Source organism: Populus trichocarpa, chromosome 1 (assembly GCF_000002775.5).
Source record: "Populus trichocarpa isolate Nisqually-1 chromosome 1, P.trichocarpa_v4.1, whole genome shotgun sequence".
Lineage (NCBI taxonomy): Eukaryota > Viridiplantae > Streptophyta > Magnoliopsida > Malpighiales > Salicaceae > Populus > Populus trichocarpa.
Window position 1 is genome coordinate 25,549,834 of NC_037285.2, and position 20,863 is coordinate 25,570,696.

The window sequence follows — 20,863 nt, forward strand, 5'->3', positions numbered from 1 at the left end:
CCCTGTTTGTTTTTGCGTTTCAAAAACTCTTTTGAAAAAATTTGAATTTTTTTTATTTTTTTCTTTACTTCAAATTAATTTTTTTTGGTATTATCAGATCATTTTGATGTGCTGATATCAAAATTGATTTTTTAAAAATAAAAAATATTATTTTGATGTGTTTTTGAATAAAAAACACTTTGAAAAGCAACTAGATTCTCAAACACGCTACTAACCCAAGCACATCCTTTTTCAACGGCCACGAAATCTGAATAGGGGAAGTAGAATGTTCCCACCTAAAGGTCTTGATCTCTACAAAAGATGCACTAAGCTTGCTTTACTAGCAAAGCAATATTGAACTTCTTAGCATATTGCAATTCCATTGAGCCTTCGATTTACGGTTTCGTCAGCCTATCCCAACTTTAACTATTAACATAACCTAAATCACTACAAGATTTAACAGTTTTACCGACGGAATTTTTCCGTCGGTGTAAGACACATATTTCATCGGTAATTAATTTACTGACGGAATCACCGATGGAAATGCTCCGTCGGTGAATCTTTCGTCGGTAATTTTTTTTCCGTCGGTAAATCCGTTGGTAATAAAAAAATAAATTTATCCGCTTCATTTCGTCGGTATATTCCTCGGTAATAATATTTTTTTATTACCAACGGATTTACCGATGGAATTTCCGTCGGTAATTCCGTCGGTAATTATTTAAAAACATTTTAAAAAAATTCATTTTATAAAATTATAAAATAATTAAATTAGCATAAATTAACACTGTATAATATATACTCAAAATGCTTGGAAAAAGGAATAAGAAAATCAACTCAAACAAATTTGCAACAAATAAATAAAACAAAAAAATAAATTCAACTAAAAAAATTCATATGAAAAAAATAAAGTTGCAATTGCTAAAAATTTAAAAATCCTATAAATAAATGAACTAAAAATTGATCTCATATGAAAAAAAAATCTCACAACAACATTTATACAATTATTAAGAACAAAAACAATTAAAAATAAAATAAAAAACAAATATAGTGAAAAAAGTCATGAAAAAAGAAGAAAAAAGAAATCTTACCTTAATGTAGTTGCAAGTGAAGCTAAGGAGAGAAACAAAATTTCGTTAAGCATATTAATTCAAAAAAAACTAAGAGGATAAAAGAAGAAAGAAGAAGAAGACATACCCATGCATGGAGAAAAAGAGAAGGAGATGAGGAGAGAAAAGAAGAGAAAGAAATATATATTGATGTTTTTTACATAGAGTGAAGAAGAAGAAGAAGAAGAAGAAGAAGAACAAGAAGAAGTAGAAGAACAAGAAGAAGAAGAATAATAAGGAGAAGAAATGAGTCTGTCTCTTGTGAAATAAGGGGATTCAGGCTTTTTATTGGGGCGCGTTACCGACGGATAATTGAATATTAATATTTTTTAATTATTCCGTCGATAATTCCATCAGTAATATTTAATTTAAATTTTCAATTTCGTAAATTTTTTTCAGAAACCGCCAAAAAATTATCGATGGTTTTTCAATCCGTCGGTGATTCCGTCTGTAATATTTAAATGAAAATTTTAAATTAATTGAATTTTTTCAGAAAACCGCCAAATAACACTTTCTGGAAAATACCGACGGAAAATTCCGTCGGTGATTCCCTTTGTAATTGACATGATGAACAGTGTTCACAGTTTACCGACGGAATTTTCCGTCGGTAAAAATGACACGTCATCTTTTTTTTTTTGCTTTGTTTTAAATTTTTTTCCCACGGTAATTCCGTCGGTAAAAGCCCTCGGAAATTTACCGACGAAAATATTCCCTCGGTATTTCCGTTTGTATTTATCAATTTTCTGGTAGTGAATCCCATGCCAAAGTAATATGTAATAGACATACATTAGGGTGGATTATAATAGTGAATTTATATTTTTTTCTTTTAAAAAAAACCATTGAATTGACATACATGGGTAGATTTGTAATTTCACATGTTCATTTGTCATTCTAGAATTGTTGAGAGGCATCCTTCCCTTTTCTGAATTTTTTTTTACAATAGATTTACTTTAATACCTTTTAAAGCAAAATATCACTTAACTATGATTAGAGGTATTTTTTTGGTTTTTATTTTTTTAAGCACAATGCAATAATTCTATCACCCTTAAAATTAAAATTCTCAAAGCATCTTTGTAGGGGCTAATTTGTCATTTCATAGTGGTTTTTCACAATAACTATTTGGTTCTAGGGTAATAATGTCATTTGATACATAAAAAAAATGAAAAGCTGCTAATATGTGCGGCTAACTCTAGTGGTGAAAAATCATGTTCTGTCATGTCATTTGATGTGTCCCAGTGTTATATTTCTACATGGATAGTGTGTGTATGGTGATTCTATCTGGTTTAGCACCAGTTTGACTTTTTTTTTCCTCCTATCATTTCTCTCTCCTCTACCTTCGCGTGCCGCTCATGAAAAAATCACAGTAGTCCTTTAATATTTTTTCCCTTCAGATTTAGTCCTTGTTCATTGAATTGTGATTGTTTTATTTGAGAAAATCACTTCAAATTGGATTTTTTTTTTCAATTTTATCCTCCAGTTTCTCATCTCTCAAATTTTATCTATATTCTTTTGATTTCTTTTTGTTTGAGATGATTTATAAATTTTATTTATTTCTTGCTATTTCATCCTCATTCTTTTTTTTTTTCATGTTTGGTCCTCATTCATTTTTTGCAATTTTTTTTTTTCAATTCTACCATTCAAAATTAAATTAGTTTGGGAATTGGGCTTCTTGCTTGAGCTCAAGTCTAAGATTTCACTAGTTATAATTTTGCAAGATTACCCTCGTTTAGAGAATTCACCTGAGTTTGGTTTAGTTTTTTATATTATTAAATTGGGGTTGTCTTTATATATATATATATATATATATATATATTAAATCCAATCGATTCAATTACCCGAGTCTCAAATTTCTTTTATTTATTTGAAAATCCTAGTGTTGCCTTAACTTTTTACTTCTTACACGTAGAAAAATTTGTCCCAACCCAATGTGATGCACCGACCACTAATATAGGGTTACTCAAGTCAGTTTTTTTAGTTATTTTTTTTAAAAAAATTTCAGCCTTCAATATTTGGTTCATTATGATTAGGCTTTCTAATTTGTTTTGTTATGGGTTCCATGATTTTATCACAATCTCATACCCACATTACAAGTTTTGAATGACAACTATAATTGGTTTGAGTCAATTTAGTATGTTATGCAATGTGTCACCATTTAAGTATTTGAAAAGTGTTTTAGCCAGTATGAATTAAATTTTTAACTTTATAAAATCTTTATAATATTTTTTTGGTTGAAAAAATAAAATTTGACAAGTGTCATAGCATAGGCCAAAAAAACTAGTACACCTTCTATTTCTCATTGTTAGAATTCCATTAAAAGGTCTAATGCAAGATTTTTTAAAAAGAAAAATAAAGAGTTTCCTTACTTATTTTTATTTTTTTAAGTTTAAAAATTTTATTTTATTCGATTCAATATTATTATGTTTTTCTAGTTTTTCCTATTTGATGAGAATAGTTTTTTTTTCATATTCAGTATTACTAGAGTCTTCTAGTTTTTTCTATGTAAAAGTTATAATAGTTTTTTTAACAAGTGAAACAACGATGAATAAAAATTAAATATTATGGGTGTTGTATTAGCACTCTTGATCTTTAGAGTTTTAACTTGTAACAAACTTTGTTATTCTCATTCTCGATTATGTCAGTTGCCTCCACAATACTCAACCGTGATCTTAAAGAGTTTTTATTACAAGTTTATTATTATCACGAAGATAAATTTGTTCAAGAGTCATGTGTATTATCAGAGTTTTTCTCATTATATGTTCTCAATGTTCAGTTTACTCAAATAAATATCATGCATTCGGGAGAATGAATTCTATACATAGTAGGAAATTATTCTTCTAATATCAAACAAACATTGAAATATAACTAAAACATATCTTTTTATTAGAGGTTGAATTGATCATCATTATAAGAATTAAGCAAAAAATGATTTAGTATAATATGGTATAATTTATGGCTTCTTTAAAACAGGTATCAGATTATCCATGACAACCATATCAATTTTATTAAGCTATTTAATAATTCCTCTTGCCTATCACTTTGTTTGAGAGAATCTAAATATCAACATTTTTTTTAATGGATTGCCATTTCAAGTATTGCTCTTGTTGGGCTAGGGATACTAATTTAATCCAAACCTGGAAAAAAACCGATCCAAACGGGTGGATTTTTTTGAATAGTTACATTACATGAAAGATAATAGATAGAATATGAATATTGTAAAAAATAATCTAAACCCTTGAAGATATATACATCAATATCATATTGATGGATCAAATTTTTTTGGCATCATGAAAAATAAATTTTGAGCCTAAGCCCTTGTTTAAAAGATCTAAAGATAAGGTGATAACTTATTGATAGGTGGAAAGGGCTTGGATCTATACCCAACATCTCTAAACTTGGTAGAATACCAGGAATAAATGAAATGGGTCTAACTCGCTTTGAAGCCCTAACACCCTTGGAGCCATGCCTAATTGGGCATGGATCTGGTAACCCCATCGACCTTGAGCTTGGTTGTGTGCTAGGCACAATTAGGCATGGATCTGTCGTGCTGCCAAACCCACACTATTGGGCTCATCTATTTGGTAAGCCCAAACGGACATAAGTTTGACAAGTTGGTAGACCTGTTGCCCTTGGCTTGACACCGTGTCAAGTCCAATTAGGTATGAGTGTGGCATGTTGCTAGACTCAACGCTCTTAGACTCGGTTACTTTCAAAATTAACTTATTGATAGATAAATTTGTTAAAGGCCTGGAGATCATTATAAGTCTCATGTTGGGTCATAAAGCTCTATTTGTTTATTCTTATGACTTCTAACATAAAATGTTAATGTCAAGGATATTCGTCTCCCTACATCTATAGGTGTATAAAAAATCTTTTAATAACCTATCATATTTTCATCTCATTAATATTATGTAAGAGATATTTGTCCCTCATTAATGTTGTATAAGAGATATTTATCTATCATTATTGTTATCAGGATGAAATGACTCTTCAACAAAACAATAAGGCTTAAGGGTTATAAATACCCCCTAAACTACCCAAATAAAAGTTTCACAATTTATATTTTTTAGACACTAATACTTTTGAATCCCAGAGCATTCATCATATCAAAATAAAAACAAACATTCTTGTTATTTGAATTTAATATCCATTCTTACATTTATTGCAATTATTTTTTAAAAAATTAACTTTATCATCCAAGTTTTTCTAAACCCTATTTAAAAGGATTGTTTTACAGGTGTTTACTATCTATCATCCACTTTTTAAGCACTGAAGAATGAAATATTGCATGAACATATAATCACTCATTGTGCAAGCACCAAAAAAAACTGCATTTCTAAGCCTATTGAATTTTAAATCATCTCATACACATATAGATAAAGAGAAATTCTTATTTTTTAAATCTAGTATAATATATACACATCAGAATAAAGCCTAAAGCCCACACAGAGAACTGATCATCACGGCTATTATCTTTGAAGGAGTGAGTAATGAATAGTTTAAAGAGTAAAATTTCTCGTTCAAAATTAATCAAAAGGTTCAGTTAAAAGAGAACGCCTTTATTTCCTATTTTGAAAGAAATCATCAGATTTATTTCCTTGCAGCATTAATATTCAAGAACCATTCTTTTGTTTTCATAATTCTCTCAAGCCTCTTAACTCGTTCATGATCAAGATTTAAGATCTAACTTGTTTCAAGCATGGAAGGACGAAATAAAAGAAAGGCAATCCTTTGGGTGAAGGTTTAAGATGATCATTCTGGGTGAAAAATAAAGGATCTAATTTTATTCTTGCAGGATTCGAGTTGGCTTCTCAATTGTCACCTCTAATATCCTCCAATTTGTTTTTCTTAAAATAACCTTTATAGTTTACTCCCACTCCTATAAAAAAAGAAAAAAAAGAAAAAAAAAAGGAGAGGGCATAAAAATCTCAGTTAGAGTGACGCTATTTTCTCTCCTTCTTACAAATATTGTCCCCATTACATAAACTTTGTGGCATAGTTTCGAAACCCGGTCCGGTCTGGCGGGTCGATCCGCTGCTGAAACCAGGTCAGGTTGAAGAAAAAATAGGAAAAGTCATGATCCGGTGTGACCCGGCTGACCCGACGGGTTGACTCTGTAAAACCCGGTTGCAACTCGTTGACTTTTGTTTTTTACTAAAACGACGTCGTTTTGATTTTTTTAAAATAGAGATTGACCCGGGCGACCCGGTCAAAACCCGGAACTCGGGCCTTGGACCGGACCGGGTCTAAAAACCATGCTTTGTGGAATGATAAAACTAGACCTATTTATAATTATTTAAAATTGAAAATTTAAGGATATTGAATATAAATTAAACAACGGGCAGAGCTGATATAAAACAAAACAAAGTAAATTTAAAAGTCATATATGAAATTTGACATCATGCTTATTTAATATTTTGATAATTTTTATCTTATCTCAAAGTTGTATTTATGCTTCTATGACAAAAAAAAATATTGTATTTATACTTCGGGTTAAAAAATTATGGGATTTATCTGAAAAGAAGAAAATTCAAGAAAATTAATTTAATTAATCGTTTTATACATTCTATGATGTAATAGTGTTTTTTCAAAATATTTTTTATTTGAATATATATTAGAATAAGTTTTTTTTTGTATTTTGTTTTATTTTTTACATCATATATTAATAGAAAGGTTCAGAAGATTAAAGTAATTTCTGACTCCAGATGACGGAATGTATATGTCAACATGACATGGAGGTTAACATGAATTCTACGGAAACATGCAAAATTATGCTAAGAGATCAAAGAAAATGAAACTTAATGAATAATTAAAACCATAAACATCCAATTAATAAATGGAAAATTTCAAAATAATTTGAAAAGAAATTATTAGATACAACTCAGGGTATAATTTTTTTCAAAATCCCTCCTAATTTTGTAAATAATTTTAAATAAATTCAACAAAATGGATTCCTAGATTAATGAATATACAATCTTGCCTTCCCAAATGCCACATGATGGATTCATCCCTACCTTGAAATAATCTTAATTTCGTTTATCTTTCTTAGAGCAATTTCTGGAAAAAATGTGTTATATTCCAAATGAAGTCAAGTGTATGTTAGAAGTTGAAATTATATTTAAAGAGTTTTTTTATTTAGAAATATATTAAGATAATATTTTTTATATTTTAAAATTTATTTCTAATATCAGTATATTAAAACAATTTAAAAATATTAAAAAAAATTATTTTTTTTAAATTTAAATTTCAAATGAACAATATTTTAAAGACAATAATAAACACTTTAAATTTCCAACTTCATGATTGGATTTGGTAGTTGCTGCTTAAGTCATGATTAATCCTATTCGTGTAAGAAGCGGTGCTTTTGATTTTTTTCAGAAAGCACCATGGAAGGATCCTAAAGACATCCACTAACAATTTCGTCTGTAAGTGTTGGACTGAGCACTAGTACCAAACTGGAAAAGATTCGCTAGTGAGTGCTCTCGCTCAGGTCAACTTCTAAAAGTTTTTTGCAAATGAGTTCAATTAAAGAACAAAACAAAGCATATTTCCATAGCCAAACTGTGTACATATCACAGACAGCACACGATTTAGCCATGCAATGCATTATTATTAAATCAGCCCGGTTAATTATGAGAAGTAGTTTAATTGGTCAAGTTTTAGGTTTGTTTTCCTGTGATCACGAGTTTAAGTTCTTTTAGAATCACTAGAGGTTTACATGGTCGTTAATTTCAGGACTCGTAGGATTAGTCAAGGTGCGCGCAAGCTGGTCCGAACATTCATGCTGATTAAAGAAAAAATCAGCCCGGTTTAACAAGTCAACCTGGTATCTAGTCATGGCTGAATTTTAAAAAATTAATTTGAAATTGATTTGATTTGATCTATTCGATTTGTGAGTTAATTTATAATAATTTTTCCTTTAAAACCCAGTTTTAATTTAAAAAAAAATTAAAGTTACATTATTTTATTTTTTTTAAAAATGAAACTATTTCATTTCGATTAAGTCATCCACTCAAACTAATTTAAAAACTTCATTGCAATGCGCTCTGGGGTGCCTTCACTAACGCCAACGGCATGGTTGAAGCACTCAAAAACAAATGATATAGCAAAGTACTTGTATATTTATCATGGATGCAATGATTACTGAGTAATGATAACAGAGAAGAAGTCAACCCATGATATTATGGGGAGAATCCAGATTCATAATCTTATCAATTCAGCATGTAATGGCATAGGATTCCCAAAGCAACCTTTAAAAAACATTCTCGCCATTTTATTCAAGTTTTGTTATGATTACTGAAAATGAAGTGGATAAAAATTGCTTCTTGCTTGTCCAGAACACTATCATCATTCAGTCGCAGCATGCAACATTTCAAGCCCAGGATGAGCAGGCTGACTTTCGTCCATCTTCTCCTGGCGTGGCTGCTGCTTGTAGCTTCTCAACAACGTTTCTCCTCCAATATCAAGGTCCAAGCTGTTGAAGCAGGCAAGCAACTTCTCCTTTCTTTTTCAATATTATTATTGCCAGTATCCTCTAGTGATTTATCAGGGAGTAAAAGGTATAAATCCTCCTCGTACCAATTTTGTGCTAGAAATTTGTAATGGTTGACTTTATCATGCCTTTGCTGTCACAGTTCATTTCAAACCGAACCCTGCTCAACTTACCTCAAAATCACACAAGGGAAACGTCTTACCAGTTTGGGTAAGGAATTCAGTCTACAAACATTTACTTTTACCAATCTTGATGCAAATGATCGATGCCTTTACTCTCTTGGTCCTTTCATTTATGCTACGACACAAACAGGTTGCAGAGAAGAGGATTCATAAAAGTCCATCAGGACCCAACCCTGTAGGCAATCACAACCCACCATCCAAGCAATGAATCCACAGACGCGCCTGTTAGCACAGCCAGTAGATGGGGAGGTCCACAGTATTCCATTAAGGTAGGAGAAGATCAGCTGGTATTCATTTAGGTTGGAAAAAACCTAATCCCTGGGTTTTTATGCTTGTATAAAAGATGAAATTAGCTTAGATTCATCATCTTAGATCAATTTTCGATGAAGAAAATCCACGTTTCTCGTCTCTAGTAAAGCCTTTTGTCATGAGTTGTTTCTGTAGAGAAAACACATTCCAAACAGAGATTCCCGTGTCTTAATCAGATTATATTGTGTAAGCAGAAACAAACATTCGTCAATCATGCTAGACAGTAATTTCAGCTCCAGATTATTCTCAAAAAAATGCGAGAGCAAACGTTGTAACCTAGCTTTCTCAGGGCGGTGTAGTTTGCCTTCTCCCCTGATTTCCGAGAATCAAACCAAGCATTTTGTAGAAAAAATATACATCAGCTCAAGTGTGCAACACAACATTTCCATGCAGAAGCCTCAATGAACTGATAAATGGTGCTTGTGGGAACCAGGTGAACACTAAATATGAATTTTCCAGCTCTAAGAAATTTGCCGGGTTGTCTTGATCAAGTTTTTTAACCCTGTTATAAATATTGCACTCGAGACTTTAAGCAGCTTCCTTTCCATGTCGGATTCGTGTTTCTCTTTGGGTGTGCCATACCAATGGCATGACAACACGACAATGCTTAATAAATCAGGCATAATAACAGCTCAGAATCGGCAGATTTGCATCATTAGCAACTCATCTTGGAATGAGCCACCATAAAAATGGCACTATATATCATCTACAATATACCTTGCTGGATATACAGGACCTGCCAGGAACTACAATCATCTTGTCGGTGTAAAGTTCTTTATACAGTTCGCTTTCTCTTTGACCGCTTGCTTCTCTTTGGCCGTGAAATATCAGGGACCCTTTTGCTTGCACTAGAAGCATATGTTTCTTCCAGAACCTCCTCCCCCTGTTGAAGAATTGAGATTAGTTACAGACACAAGCAAACATTAATAGTATTATGAGCTGTCTGATTTATCATTGCTAGTAAAGAATAAAAAGGTGTAGTTATTGACAGTGTTGGTGTTTTTATATAAGGTAGACTAGTGCCCTCAAATTCCTTGGAAGCAATGGAATTTGTTTAGAATTGCGTTGTCTCTTCAATCCACTATTGCAGGAATTTTCAACTGTGTTCGACTAGCCCACATCGCTTGCAAAGTTATTTACATGTGATGGTCGCAAAAGAAATTTTAATGTTTTTTATTAGTCCCTTTTTGACAATAGAACATTCTTTCTTTGAATCCTAAGAAACGCCAGTGCTGATAGGGATCTGTGGGCTTCACTTTATGGCAGTAAAGAGAGAGTTACATGTGAACAATGTTCCATTTCCACAACTGCATATGCTCGAAAACCATATACACCTGCAGGCCCGTACAACACCCCTTACCCCCACAACCATGGGCTATTTGAATTCACTTCAAGGGTCAATCACTCACAATGGAGCAGTGAACCACCAGCTGCTACCAAAAAATCAAGACAGCGAAATGATTATCACATTGGGCAGAACTATTAACTGTGTCAAAGATCACCAGTTTTCAAGCCTCACTATTTTCTTATACGCTGTATTAAGTACCTCAGAACATTGATGCATGCATAGGAAGAGTTAATATGCCTTTATGGCAATGATGAACATCCTAACAAGGTTTTAACCCTCCAATCCATTGTCCCGCAACAAGCTCTTCTCAACCAAAATGGACTAAAACGAGCCTAAACATGTAGCTAGTGCCATGTTTCACAAGGGAGGTGATATCCACACTCCCACTAGTTTCTTTTCTTCGAAACAGACAATTACACTCAAGAAAGCCATCTTATCAGTCTACCTGTCTGTCTCTATCTCTCTCTTCCTAAAATCTGTAGCACCATAACTACCAGTCTACCACCACCAAATCAAAAACTTGTTTCCATTTCCTTTTCCTCTGTGCTTGATTTCTATTTCTTTTGACTGATATCACTGTATATCTCACTAATACAGTCATTTCACCTCCATTGTTGCCGATCACCACCATGCCAACTGCAACTCAATCAACTACTATCGATGCCTTGATCCACCAAACCAATGCTTTCTTGACCCGAATGGAATCATCTGAGCTGGCCACTTGAGATTAGTTCTACCTTAGATTAAGGGCATATTTCATTATACCCTTAAGCTGTATGTACTGTCTACTTTGCCCAAACTGCAAATGGGTTTTCATGTTTTGACATTTCTGCACTTTTAGCAGATCTGGTTGTTGTCTGTTTATTTGATGCGAGAATTCCCTCAACACTTGGGCAGGGTATATCAAAGACTTCTATATGTATTTGATCATAAAAATCACAAAATAAGTGCGGAAAGGAAAAAATGCCAGCCAATCATGGTACATTAATAAATACAGGGGGAGTGATCAAAAGTCATTCGACTAGTTGCAAATTTCAAAAATTGCACTCGGGATAGTTTGGGAAGTGAGAAGTTACAGGTGATGTGGGTTTTAAAAAAACAGAGACAAACAGAAAAATATAGAGTGAGGATGACTTTTAACGAGTGGTATAGCTGTCAATTTATATGAAAATGAATTAAGTGGAGCGTGGGTATAATGTTTGAGCCTTTAAGGGGTGTGGATATCACCTCCCCACTTTCACAAGACTCAGACAAGTGATGAGTTTAAGAAATCTTATTACTTGTATGCTGATAATCATGATATGAGGCTTCATAAATCTAACATGAGGTTGGTGGGTTTCCTTGCAATGCATGACTATCGCCACCATAGAAATACAGACATCTTCCCTTTCCTGGCCCACTAACAATCACCATGATTAAAAAAGTTGAGAAATTTAGATTTCAGATAGTATTCGAGATGGTTTTTGTTTGTATCAATTAAACAACTCATAAGAGCTGAAATTTAGGATTTACCTTGTCATTGGTCTCTTCATCTGAATCCTCATCAGAACCAGATGCAGAATCCAGAGCTTGAACACCTTCTGTTGGCAATGCCTTGCGCAATGTTTTGCTCTTGTCTTGTTCCTTTAACTGCTTGAACCTGTTGATTTCCATCTTTGTTTATGAGACCCTTTTCTAGCTGCTGGAATGATAAATGGTACTTCAAAGAAGAACACTGACCTATCACCAGGCTGCCCTGGTTGTGAAGCTGATCTTTTTGCACGTCCTGCAGTGATGATTCCACTTGCATTCTCATTAACCACAGGCTTTGCACCACCTAATTTGCGTAACCATACCTGTTGGGCTGTGCTGAGGACGTTGTTTGTGAACCTGTATATCACAAGATATACTTTATAGAATGATAAACCACATTGCACACACACACACACACACTAAGAACCATCACACAGCATAACAAGGGTGAAGTATATATAAACACCAAAACTCATGCCTGTGTTTAACTAAAGGACAACTGCAAATTTCACTTCTTTAAGCAAATGTGGAGGTGTTCCAGAAGCCAGAGGAATTAACAGCAAGAGAAACTTCTGAAACCACACGCAAATGTACAGACTAGTTTATGTGGGAATGAAGTTCAACTATCAGCAAAATGATTGAGTTACAATAAATGCTAACTTATTTACCCTGAAGAGAAACTGATGTCAATGCACCAGTTAAAATGCCTCTATGACACATAATGAACAGTGTTCATAACTTTTCCATGTGAGGGAAGGTATAAATATGAACAGAACAAGCACAAATGCATGACATAAAAATAACAAATGTGCTATTCCTGCTAATGATATTCCACAGTGACAATATGATGTGAGAGGTTTTTATTGATGGCACAAAATCATAAATTGATGGACTTCTTGCTTCCTCAAAGTCAATTAATGAAGCTAAATACATGAATACAAAACATGCATGCATTCAGTTGTGAGTGACATTGCCAGAAAGAAACGAACCAGTATATAGATAATCCTGATGGAACAGACAAAGAGAAGTAACCAATCATGATGGGTAGAAACTTGAAAACAAGAAGTGTATTCTTTTGAGTCGGATCATCTGTCTGTGAAACCAGAATAATTCCGGGTTAAAGAATCACTGGATGAATAACAATGAAATACAGAAAAAGAGATCCATTTCTCTACCTGGGGAGGTTTCATGATCTCCATTGATACATACTGAGAAGCAATGAGGAGGACAGGCAAAACCAGGTATGCTGCAGTGTCATGCCAGCCTAATGGTGGATGACCATCCTGCATGACAGAATAAGATCATATAAATCTGCTGCACAGTCTAAGGGAAGAAATACGACTTCACATCCCCTCACTAATAGTAAAACAACAGCTAATGCAGTTACATGTAATTTATGTTGGAGTGTAAATTAGTCATCTCTTCACATTCAAATAACCCATGGTGTCACTGGTGTACATTAATTTATCCATAGCATCACAATGGAAGTACTCCAGAGGACATGAAATAAGCAAACAGGCAAAACTGAAAACTAAACTTTCCTCTCTTATCTCTCAAACCACTTGACTCACCTCTTTCAAAATCAAGGCTAGGGTATTTGAGAAAGGATACTTTTGAAGAAGAAAATAATAAGAATTAAGTTTATCAGTACATTAAAAATAAATAAATCTAGTTCTAGTATGATGGAGGTGGATACCTATAACAGCTCCGAGGAACTCAGACATTACAATAGTTAACAGATAATATAATATGCTGCATGTTTTACTACGACACACTGCAACTGAAAGATCCAATTCAAACACAAGCAAGGATCAATGGCGAGCATTTTTTTCAACATATATTAAAGAAGCTCCAAGGGAAAGTCAAAGATTTTGTGAAGATGTGAAGAACACAACATTTTTTTTTCTGATGGACAGCATGACATCAACCACTCATAGAAACATAAAAATGCATCTGCCATCAACTGCATTTCCTAAAATTCCGTAGAGATTTAAGTGCAGCAAAAGACACTCATGGTCCCTGCATGACCTAGATTTCATGTTTAGATTTGCTCTTATAAATCCCACTCGATGAAAAAGGGGGAAGTGATAAGTTGATTTGGCCATGTCGAACGTAGGCCACAAGAGACCTGGTTCAGAGAATTAACAAGTTGTTAAGAGAAAGCGGAAAAGAGGGGAAGAGGGAGACCTAAGTTAAAATGGATGGAAGGAGTATCAAAGGAATTAAGAGCTCGATATCGAGGTGATTTGGTATGTGATCACGTGAAATGGCGCTAAAAGATCCTTGTAGCCTACACCAACTAGTTTGGGAATAAGGCTTTGTTGTTGTTGTGCCAAGTAACTCTAATAAAGGCTTGAATGATGGAATTACATGAGGATCACTTAGGGCAGTGAGCAGGTTGGGTCAAACACCAATTCTGCCTTGAATTCCTTTCCCGGTATTTTAAATCCAAAACTGGTTTACAGATCCAATAATTAATCAGAATCAGTTACAAATGGACAGATCCAAATTGATTTGATTCCATCCAAATAATGAGAATCCAATTTTATAAATACATTTGTGCATCTGTATATAAATATATATGTAAATTGCTCATATATATATATATATATAAGTTCCACGTTAAAGAGAAAATTTTGAAACAGAATATAGTCATTTGTTCAAATTGTGTTTGAAAATCCACTTCTAATACTTAAGAAACAGATAAAACTTTATATCTTACTAAACTGCACTGGATCTCACTGTTTAAGCTCTACAATTACCACTAGGTCCACATCAAGATTGAGAGTTTTGGGACACAGAAACAGGAGCTTCGGATTCTAAAGATGAATCTGAACAAATATAAGAAAAAATTAGATCTCTTGACAGTATAATAAGAAATGTATAAAAGATGTCTGACATATTGCCATGCTAGAGAAAGAAACAGATCCTCAGATAGGGACCCAAGGCTGCCTAGCATCATCTTTCTGTGCCTAACAGTGAAATTACCTCATCAAACCTGCAATCTAAGAGCTAATGAAGCAATGTCACGCAACATAACCCTGGGAAGGAGATATAACTATTACTCTAGCATTCGTGCAATCACAACCTCATGCCCTGACCAAAATTTATCTGAATAAAGTATACCTCAGTTTATGGTGTTGTCACAGATTACTCCAATATCTCATCTATGCTGAATACAACTATTCAAAAGTTAATTAAAGAAACTCAAGAGAGCTAAAATCCACTGAGCTAATCAAGTTCATTTGGAAAACAAACTGTATGGATAACAACCCGCAAATGAAAAGCGATATGCCAATCTGGCTCTCCAATTTTTCAGACATGTGCTTCTAACGAAAGTGGTAAAGTTACATCAATAAAGATCAATGTCACAAGTTTTTCGCAAGTAGGGAGAAATGAAAACGTTTGACATCGATGATAGGAGTAGAAAAAAATAATTGTTAGATTCATGATTATGATGAACGTAAAGTCTCATTACCACAAAAGGAAAAAGCCAGGAAATGCCGGATCCACTTTGTCGAGCTGCAATTGTAGTTGGCCCACCCAAAGAGGGTATCCAAAAGAAACCTTCCGTCAACACTCCCTTTAAGAAAAAAATTTACAGTTATCAGCAATGTTCAATTTGTTCTGCACACACATGAACTGGCATGCTGAGCACACATAACATTGCACAAAAGATAACATGGTATCCCAACCTATTAAATACCTCATTTGCAACGTTTGAAAGCGCTTGATACAGGCCTATCCATACTGGTATTGTAGCCAAAGTAGGAAAACAACCTAAGATGAGAAGTTCTTCAGCATTAGCACCATAAGTCATTCCAGTATTGAATATGAAAACAGATGCAATGCTTTAAAGCAGTACCTGCTAACGGATTAACTCCAGCCTGCCTATATAGACGCGACGTCTCAAGCTGTATTCTTTCCTATTAATTAAAGAAAAAAAAAAAAGCTTACCTCATGCGCTTAAAATCAAGCTGAAAATACAATGAATTGAATGCAACACGCAGCCTCACCTGATTTCCTGCATATCTTTGTTGAATAGCTTTTATCTTAGGTTGCAGGTTTTGCATAGCCAGTGTAGATTCAACCTAAACAAATTAATTACAACGAAAACAAAAAACTTACATTTTAATAATAATAGAATTAGTTTTTAACTAAAATTTATTGAGAAAAAGAAAATCACCTGTTTCTTGGTCAAAGGCAAAGTAGCAACTTTAACAGCTATAGTAAGCAAAATAATGGCAAAACCATAAGCATACGGCACGTGTACAGCTGAAAGCCCACCTTTCAACACCTTAAGAACGAATTCCATACCATCAGAGATAAAACCGAACCAACCGCCATTCTTTTGAGCAGCATCAGCGGTATCAGATGAAGTAGTGGAAGCAGCGGAATCGACAGCAACGGCGGCATCGGCGAGCGTGTAGAGAAATCCTTCTGCTCTGCTAATAATTGTATTAAAATCAACTGAAGAGTGCAAGTGATGATGAATTGGGGGAATGTTATCGTGTAAGCTTAACTTGATTCTGGTGGATATGAATCGACGGTTGGTAGTGAGAGCGTGGCGAGAAAGAGAGGGGAGAGGTGTGCCGATGAACGGTGGGGATGAAAGGAGAGTTCTCGCCATGGAAGGGGAGAGAAGCGTCGTTGTAGGGGGTGGGGGTCAGGTTCTCATGAGAGTTGAAGGAGTGGTGGAGCTTGGACGTGGAGAGGTGAGAATTTTTTTTTTTTCTTCTTTGAATTATCCGTATTTTTATTGTATTTGGCAGAGTGGGAATTCAGGCAGGTTTTCTTTGCTGATTATTATTAGCGAGTGGAAAAGTTCCACGTTAACAAGGGGAGAGGGTTTTGTGACTCTACGAAGGAAATTATTTACTTATTGACGAAAACTGATGCCCCTTGTAGATTGTTTTTTTTTTATTATTATTATTTTAAGGTTTTTTTTAATTTTAATTTTTCATTTCTTATAATTCAGGAGGTTAATTTATTGAATTAACTAAAGTTTTTTTAATTTTTTAAATTTTATCATTTAATATTTGATTGATTGAAAATTAGATTTTGTAATTATTTTTAATTTGCTTTCTATAAGGTTATTTTGATTTTCTTATCGGGGCGTGATTTTATTAGTTTAACTCAAGTTAATTCATGTTTTTTTTTAATTGATTTTTTAAAAAATTTAATCCTTCTACCTTCATTTGATTATGAAAATGAGTTTTATAAATTGTTTCGATTTACTTTTTATATGGTCATTTTAATCACATGCTCTAAGTTGGGGGCTTGACATGTTAACCCATTTTGACTAAAGGTGTTTGTTTTTTTTATTTTTTTTAATTATTATTTTTTTAATTTTATATTTTAATATTAAGTTGATTGAGAATTGAGTTTTATAATTTATTTTGATTTACTTTTTGTGGAATTGATCCAGGTCACGGATTTGACAAGTTAATTCGGGTTAACTTGGATCAATCCAATAAGTTTTCGTTTCAATATTAAAAAAAAATGTCTTAATGAGATTTCTTTTCAGTCAAATTACTTTTTAATGTTATCCAAGTTGTTTTTAAAATGTATCAAGTTGATCATGTCATATTAGAGCATCTCCAATGCAAAAAGCTAAATTGAAGAGCCAAATTGATAAAATAGCTTTTTGAATAGTATAAATATAGCTTTTTTTGATTATATGCATTCCAATGGTAAAAAGCTATTTAGAAAAGTCATTTATATTTTAATATATTTCATGTTAAATTAATTTTAATATAATTATATAACTAATTTAGATATTTTATATATAATATAATTATGATGTTATTAATTATATAATTAATATGAGTAATTTATAAAAGTAATATAAAATTAATGAAATAATATGAAAGTTAAAAGATATAATTTAAAATTAAACTTAAAATTTATTTATATGAATATTTTTAATTTTCAGTTTTATATGTTACTGTTAAAAATTTAATTTTTTAAAAGTAAATTCAAATTCAAACTTTGAAAAAAACCACCAATATTTTAAATTTTGATTTTCAATTTTTTTTTAAAAAAAATTCATGCTTTGAAAAAATGACCGCCACCATTTTAAATTTTAAATTTTCAAGTTTTGAAAAAATGACCGCCAATATTTTAAATTTTAAAAAAATAAATGTCAACATTCTAAGATTTCAAATTTTGAAAAAATAATCCATCTATAAATATTCTCATATACCTTAACATTTTTTCTCATCATTCCATTTTTTTCTCTCCAATCAAAAATATATTTCATTAAAATTCATCATGAATCATTCTAATTTTAATTTTTATGATGCTTTTGATTTTGATGATAACACTCCTATGTTCGCTTTTCAAGTTGCTACCGTTGTGGTTGCTGAAGAAGAATCGAATAATCAAGGGCAGAGAACAAGGTATCGTGGCTTTATTCTTGGTCACAATATTTTCAATAGTAATATAAAAGAAGGTGAGTTAAGGTTATTTAATGATTATTTTGCTAAAAATCCTAAATTCACTGAAACTCAATTTCGAAGAAGATTTAGGATAAGTCTTCGTCTTTTTCTTCGGATCGCAAATGCAGTGAAAGCTCATAATCCATATTTTAAACAAAGGACATATGCTCTTGGTGTTCTTGGTTTATCTTGCCTTCAAAAGGTAACTGCAGCTCACAGAATAGTTGCATATGGTATTCCTGCAGATCTTACTGATGAATATCTTCAAATTGAAGAAAGCACTGCGATAGAAAGTCTTAGAGCTTTCGTCAAAGCAATCGTAGAAGTTTTTGGTGATTGGTATCTAAGGACACCAAACGAGGCCGATACTTGTCAATTATTATCAATTGGAGAGCAGCGTGGATTTCCAAGGATGTTAGGGAGCATTGACTGTATGCATTGGAAATGAGATAAATGCCCAATTGCATGGCATGGGATGTATACTGGTCATTGTTGTGAACCAACTATAATTCTAGAGGCGGTGGCTTCACAAGATCTTTGGATATGGCATGTCTTTTTTGAAATGCCTGAATCATTAAATGATATTAATGTTCTTGATCGGTCACCTATCTTCGCTGCACTTGCTGAAGGTCGTACTGCTCCTGTCAATTATACAATTAATGAGCATGAATATACAATGAGATACTATTTAGCAGATGAGATTTATCCTAATTGGTCAACCTTTGTTAAGACAATCTCAAGACCATTAGGAACGAAGAGAAAATATTTTCCAAGCAAGCAAGAGTCTGCAAGAAAGGATGTGGAGCAGGCATTTGGGGTGCTCCAATCTCGTTTTGTAATTGTACGTGGACCTGTTCGATACTGGGATGAAGAAATGCTTGCATATATTATGAAAGCTTGCATAATAATGCATAATATGATTATTGAGGATGAAGGAGCAATGAACCTTAGATTTGACCATGAGCATGAAGTCAATTCCTTTATATCAGTGTCACATGGTGAAATACCAGAACTACATGATTTTCTTCAAACTCATAATCGAATTAGGGATAGAGCAACTAGATCTCAACTACAAGAAGATTTGATCGAACATTTGTGGGAACAATATGGCAATGAGTATAATCTTTAGATTTGAACTTCTTATGTTATCATAATTTTCAAGTTTTTTATGTTTTTTTTTTCATTATGATTGTTATCTTTTAAGTTAATTAATCCTACTTATTATTGTTAAGTGTTAGAGGAACTTCAAAAAAGTATTATGAATTGATATCAATTTCATAACAATATATTTAAAATAACTAAGAATTTTCTACATATTTAATTAAAAATACATTACATTACAATAAATCGATCAAAGTTAATTAAAAATTAAAACCCCTCTTTTGCATAATTTCTAACTTTCTATTTTGAAAATACATTGCAGAAATTGGATCCAAATTAGAAATATTCATTTTCATAATTTGTTCTTCTTTCTCAATCTTGTCCAATTCTTGTTTCTCTTGACTTTGTTGAATCATCATGGCTTGTTGCTCTAACATAATTTTCCTGTCTTGTTTCTTCTGATCCTCAATTTCAACTAGAGTATCCCCGAATTGTTGTAAGAGATTTGTTACAGTTACCTCCCCAACTTTATCTTTTTCTTGTTTACGTTTAAGTCGTTCCTTTGCAGCCTTCTGATCGATTGGTCTATCTTGATAAATCAATGGTTCACTATCTTCTTCTAAACTAACAGGATCAGGGGTAGATGGAGTTGATGAAGCTGGACTTGCATTGATATGACTTTTTTGTTTCTTGTTTGACCTTTGATGTTGACTTGCACGCTCAAATTATCATTTGGGTTCTTTTCTTAAGATAACCCAACAATGTTCTAGTTGAAATCGTTTGCCAACGCAAGAAGCATACATTTGCCGAGCATTATTAAACTGGTAAAAAAATAAATTAATTAAATAATGTTAAAATATGTGTTAAATAATTTAACATGGAAATGAATATTAAAATTACCCTTGATTCTTCGGCCATTCCACTTTGCTGACGATTTTCAATTTGAGTGACAAATCCAACAAATTTACCGACTTCTCTATTTATTTCTTGCCATCTACTTGAGATGCTTATTTGGGAACGATTATTCAAGTTTCCTCCATTCTTTACAAAGTAAGCATGTACGCGAGCCCCGAATTGTTTTGTTTGTTGTTCAACTCCTGTAATTGGATCCTTGCTTGTATTTAACCATGTAGAGACAAGTAAACAATCTTCTTCTGGTGAGAAGTTTTTACTTCTTTGTGATTTTTTTATTGTATTGACATTTAAATTTGAGTATGCTAAGTCATTAATTAATTGATTAGAATCACTTGGTTGAGAGAGAATATCTTCTGACTTGCTCATAAGAAAATTGGTAAAAGAGCTTGGAAATTTTGAATCTATTTACATTAAAAAAAAAAAAAAAACTCAAGTTAAAACCTTATAAAAGGGTGTAAAGGAAGCTCACATTCAATGTCTAG

The 20,863-nt window shown here is 32.8% G+C and overlaps 3 protein-coding genes across 3 annotated transcripts; 2 read left to right on the plus strand and 1 right to left on the minus strand.

Moving 5' to 3' along the window:
- The first annotated feature begins 8,213 nt into the window (after window positions 1-8,213).
- LOC18095035 (CLAVATA3/ESR (CLE)-related protein 46) lies at window positions 8,214-9,276 on the plus strand. The gene is made up of 3 exons (XM_006369455.3): window positions 8,214-8,568; window positions 8,717-8,784; window positions 8,887-9,276. The coding sequence occupies exons 1-3, from the start codon at window positions 8,385-8,387 to the stop codon at window positions 8,962-8,964; spliced, it is 330 nt and encodes a 109-aa protein (XP_006369517.1). The 5' UTR covers window positions 8,214-8,384; the 3' UTR covers window positions 8,965-9,276.
- A 414-nt stretch (window positions 9,277-9,690) lies between these two features.
- On the minus strand, window positions 9,691-16,714 carry LOC7465123 (inner membrane protein PPF-1, chloroplastic). Its single transcript, XM_002298329.4, has 10 exons — window positions 16,112-16,714; window positions 15,942-16,016; window positions 15,791-15,851; window positions 15,632-15,705; window positions 15,404-15,508; window positions 13,101-13,208; window positions 12,915-13,018; window positions 12,133-12,282; window positions 11,926-12,052; window positions 9,691-9,948 (listed from the first exon to the last, which is right to left on the minus strand). The coding sequence occupies exons 1-10, from the start codon at window positions 16,553-16,555 to the stop codon at window positions 9,841-9,843; spliced, it is 1,356 nt and encodes a 451-aa protein (XP_002298365.2). The 5' UTR covers window positions 16,556-16,714; the 3' UTR covers window positions 9,691-9,840.
- On the plus strand, window positions 16,554-19,494 carry LOC112329009 (uncharacterized). The gene is made up of 3 exons (XM_024611152.2): window positions 16,554-16,640; window positions 18,568-18,763; window positions 18,881-19,494. The coding sequence occupies exons 1-3, from the start codon at window positions 16,554-16,556 to the stop codon at window positions 19,492-19,494; spliced, it is 897 nt and encodes a 298-aa protein (XP_024466920.2).
- Window positions 19,495-20,863: the final 1,369 nt, after the last annotated feature.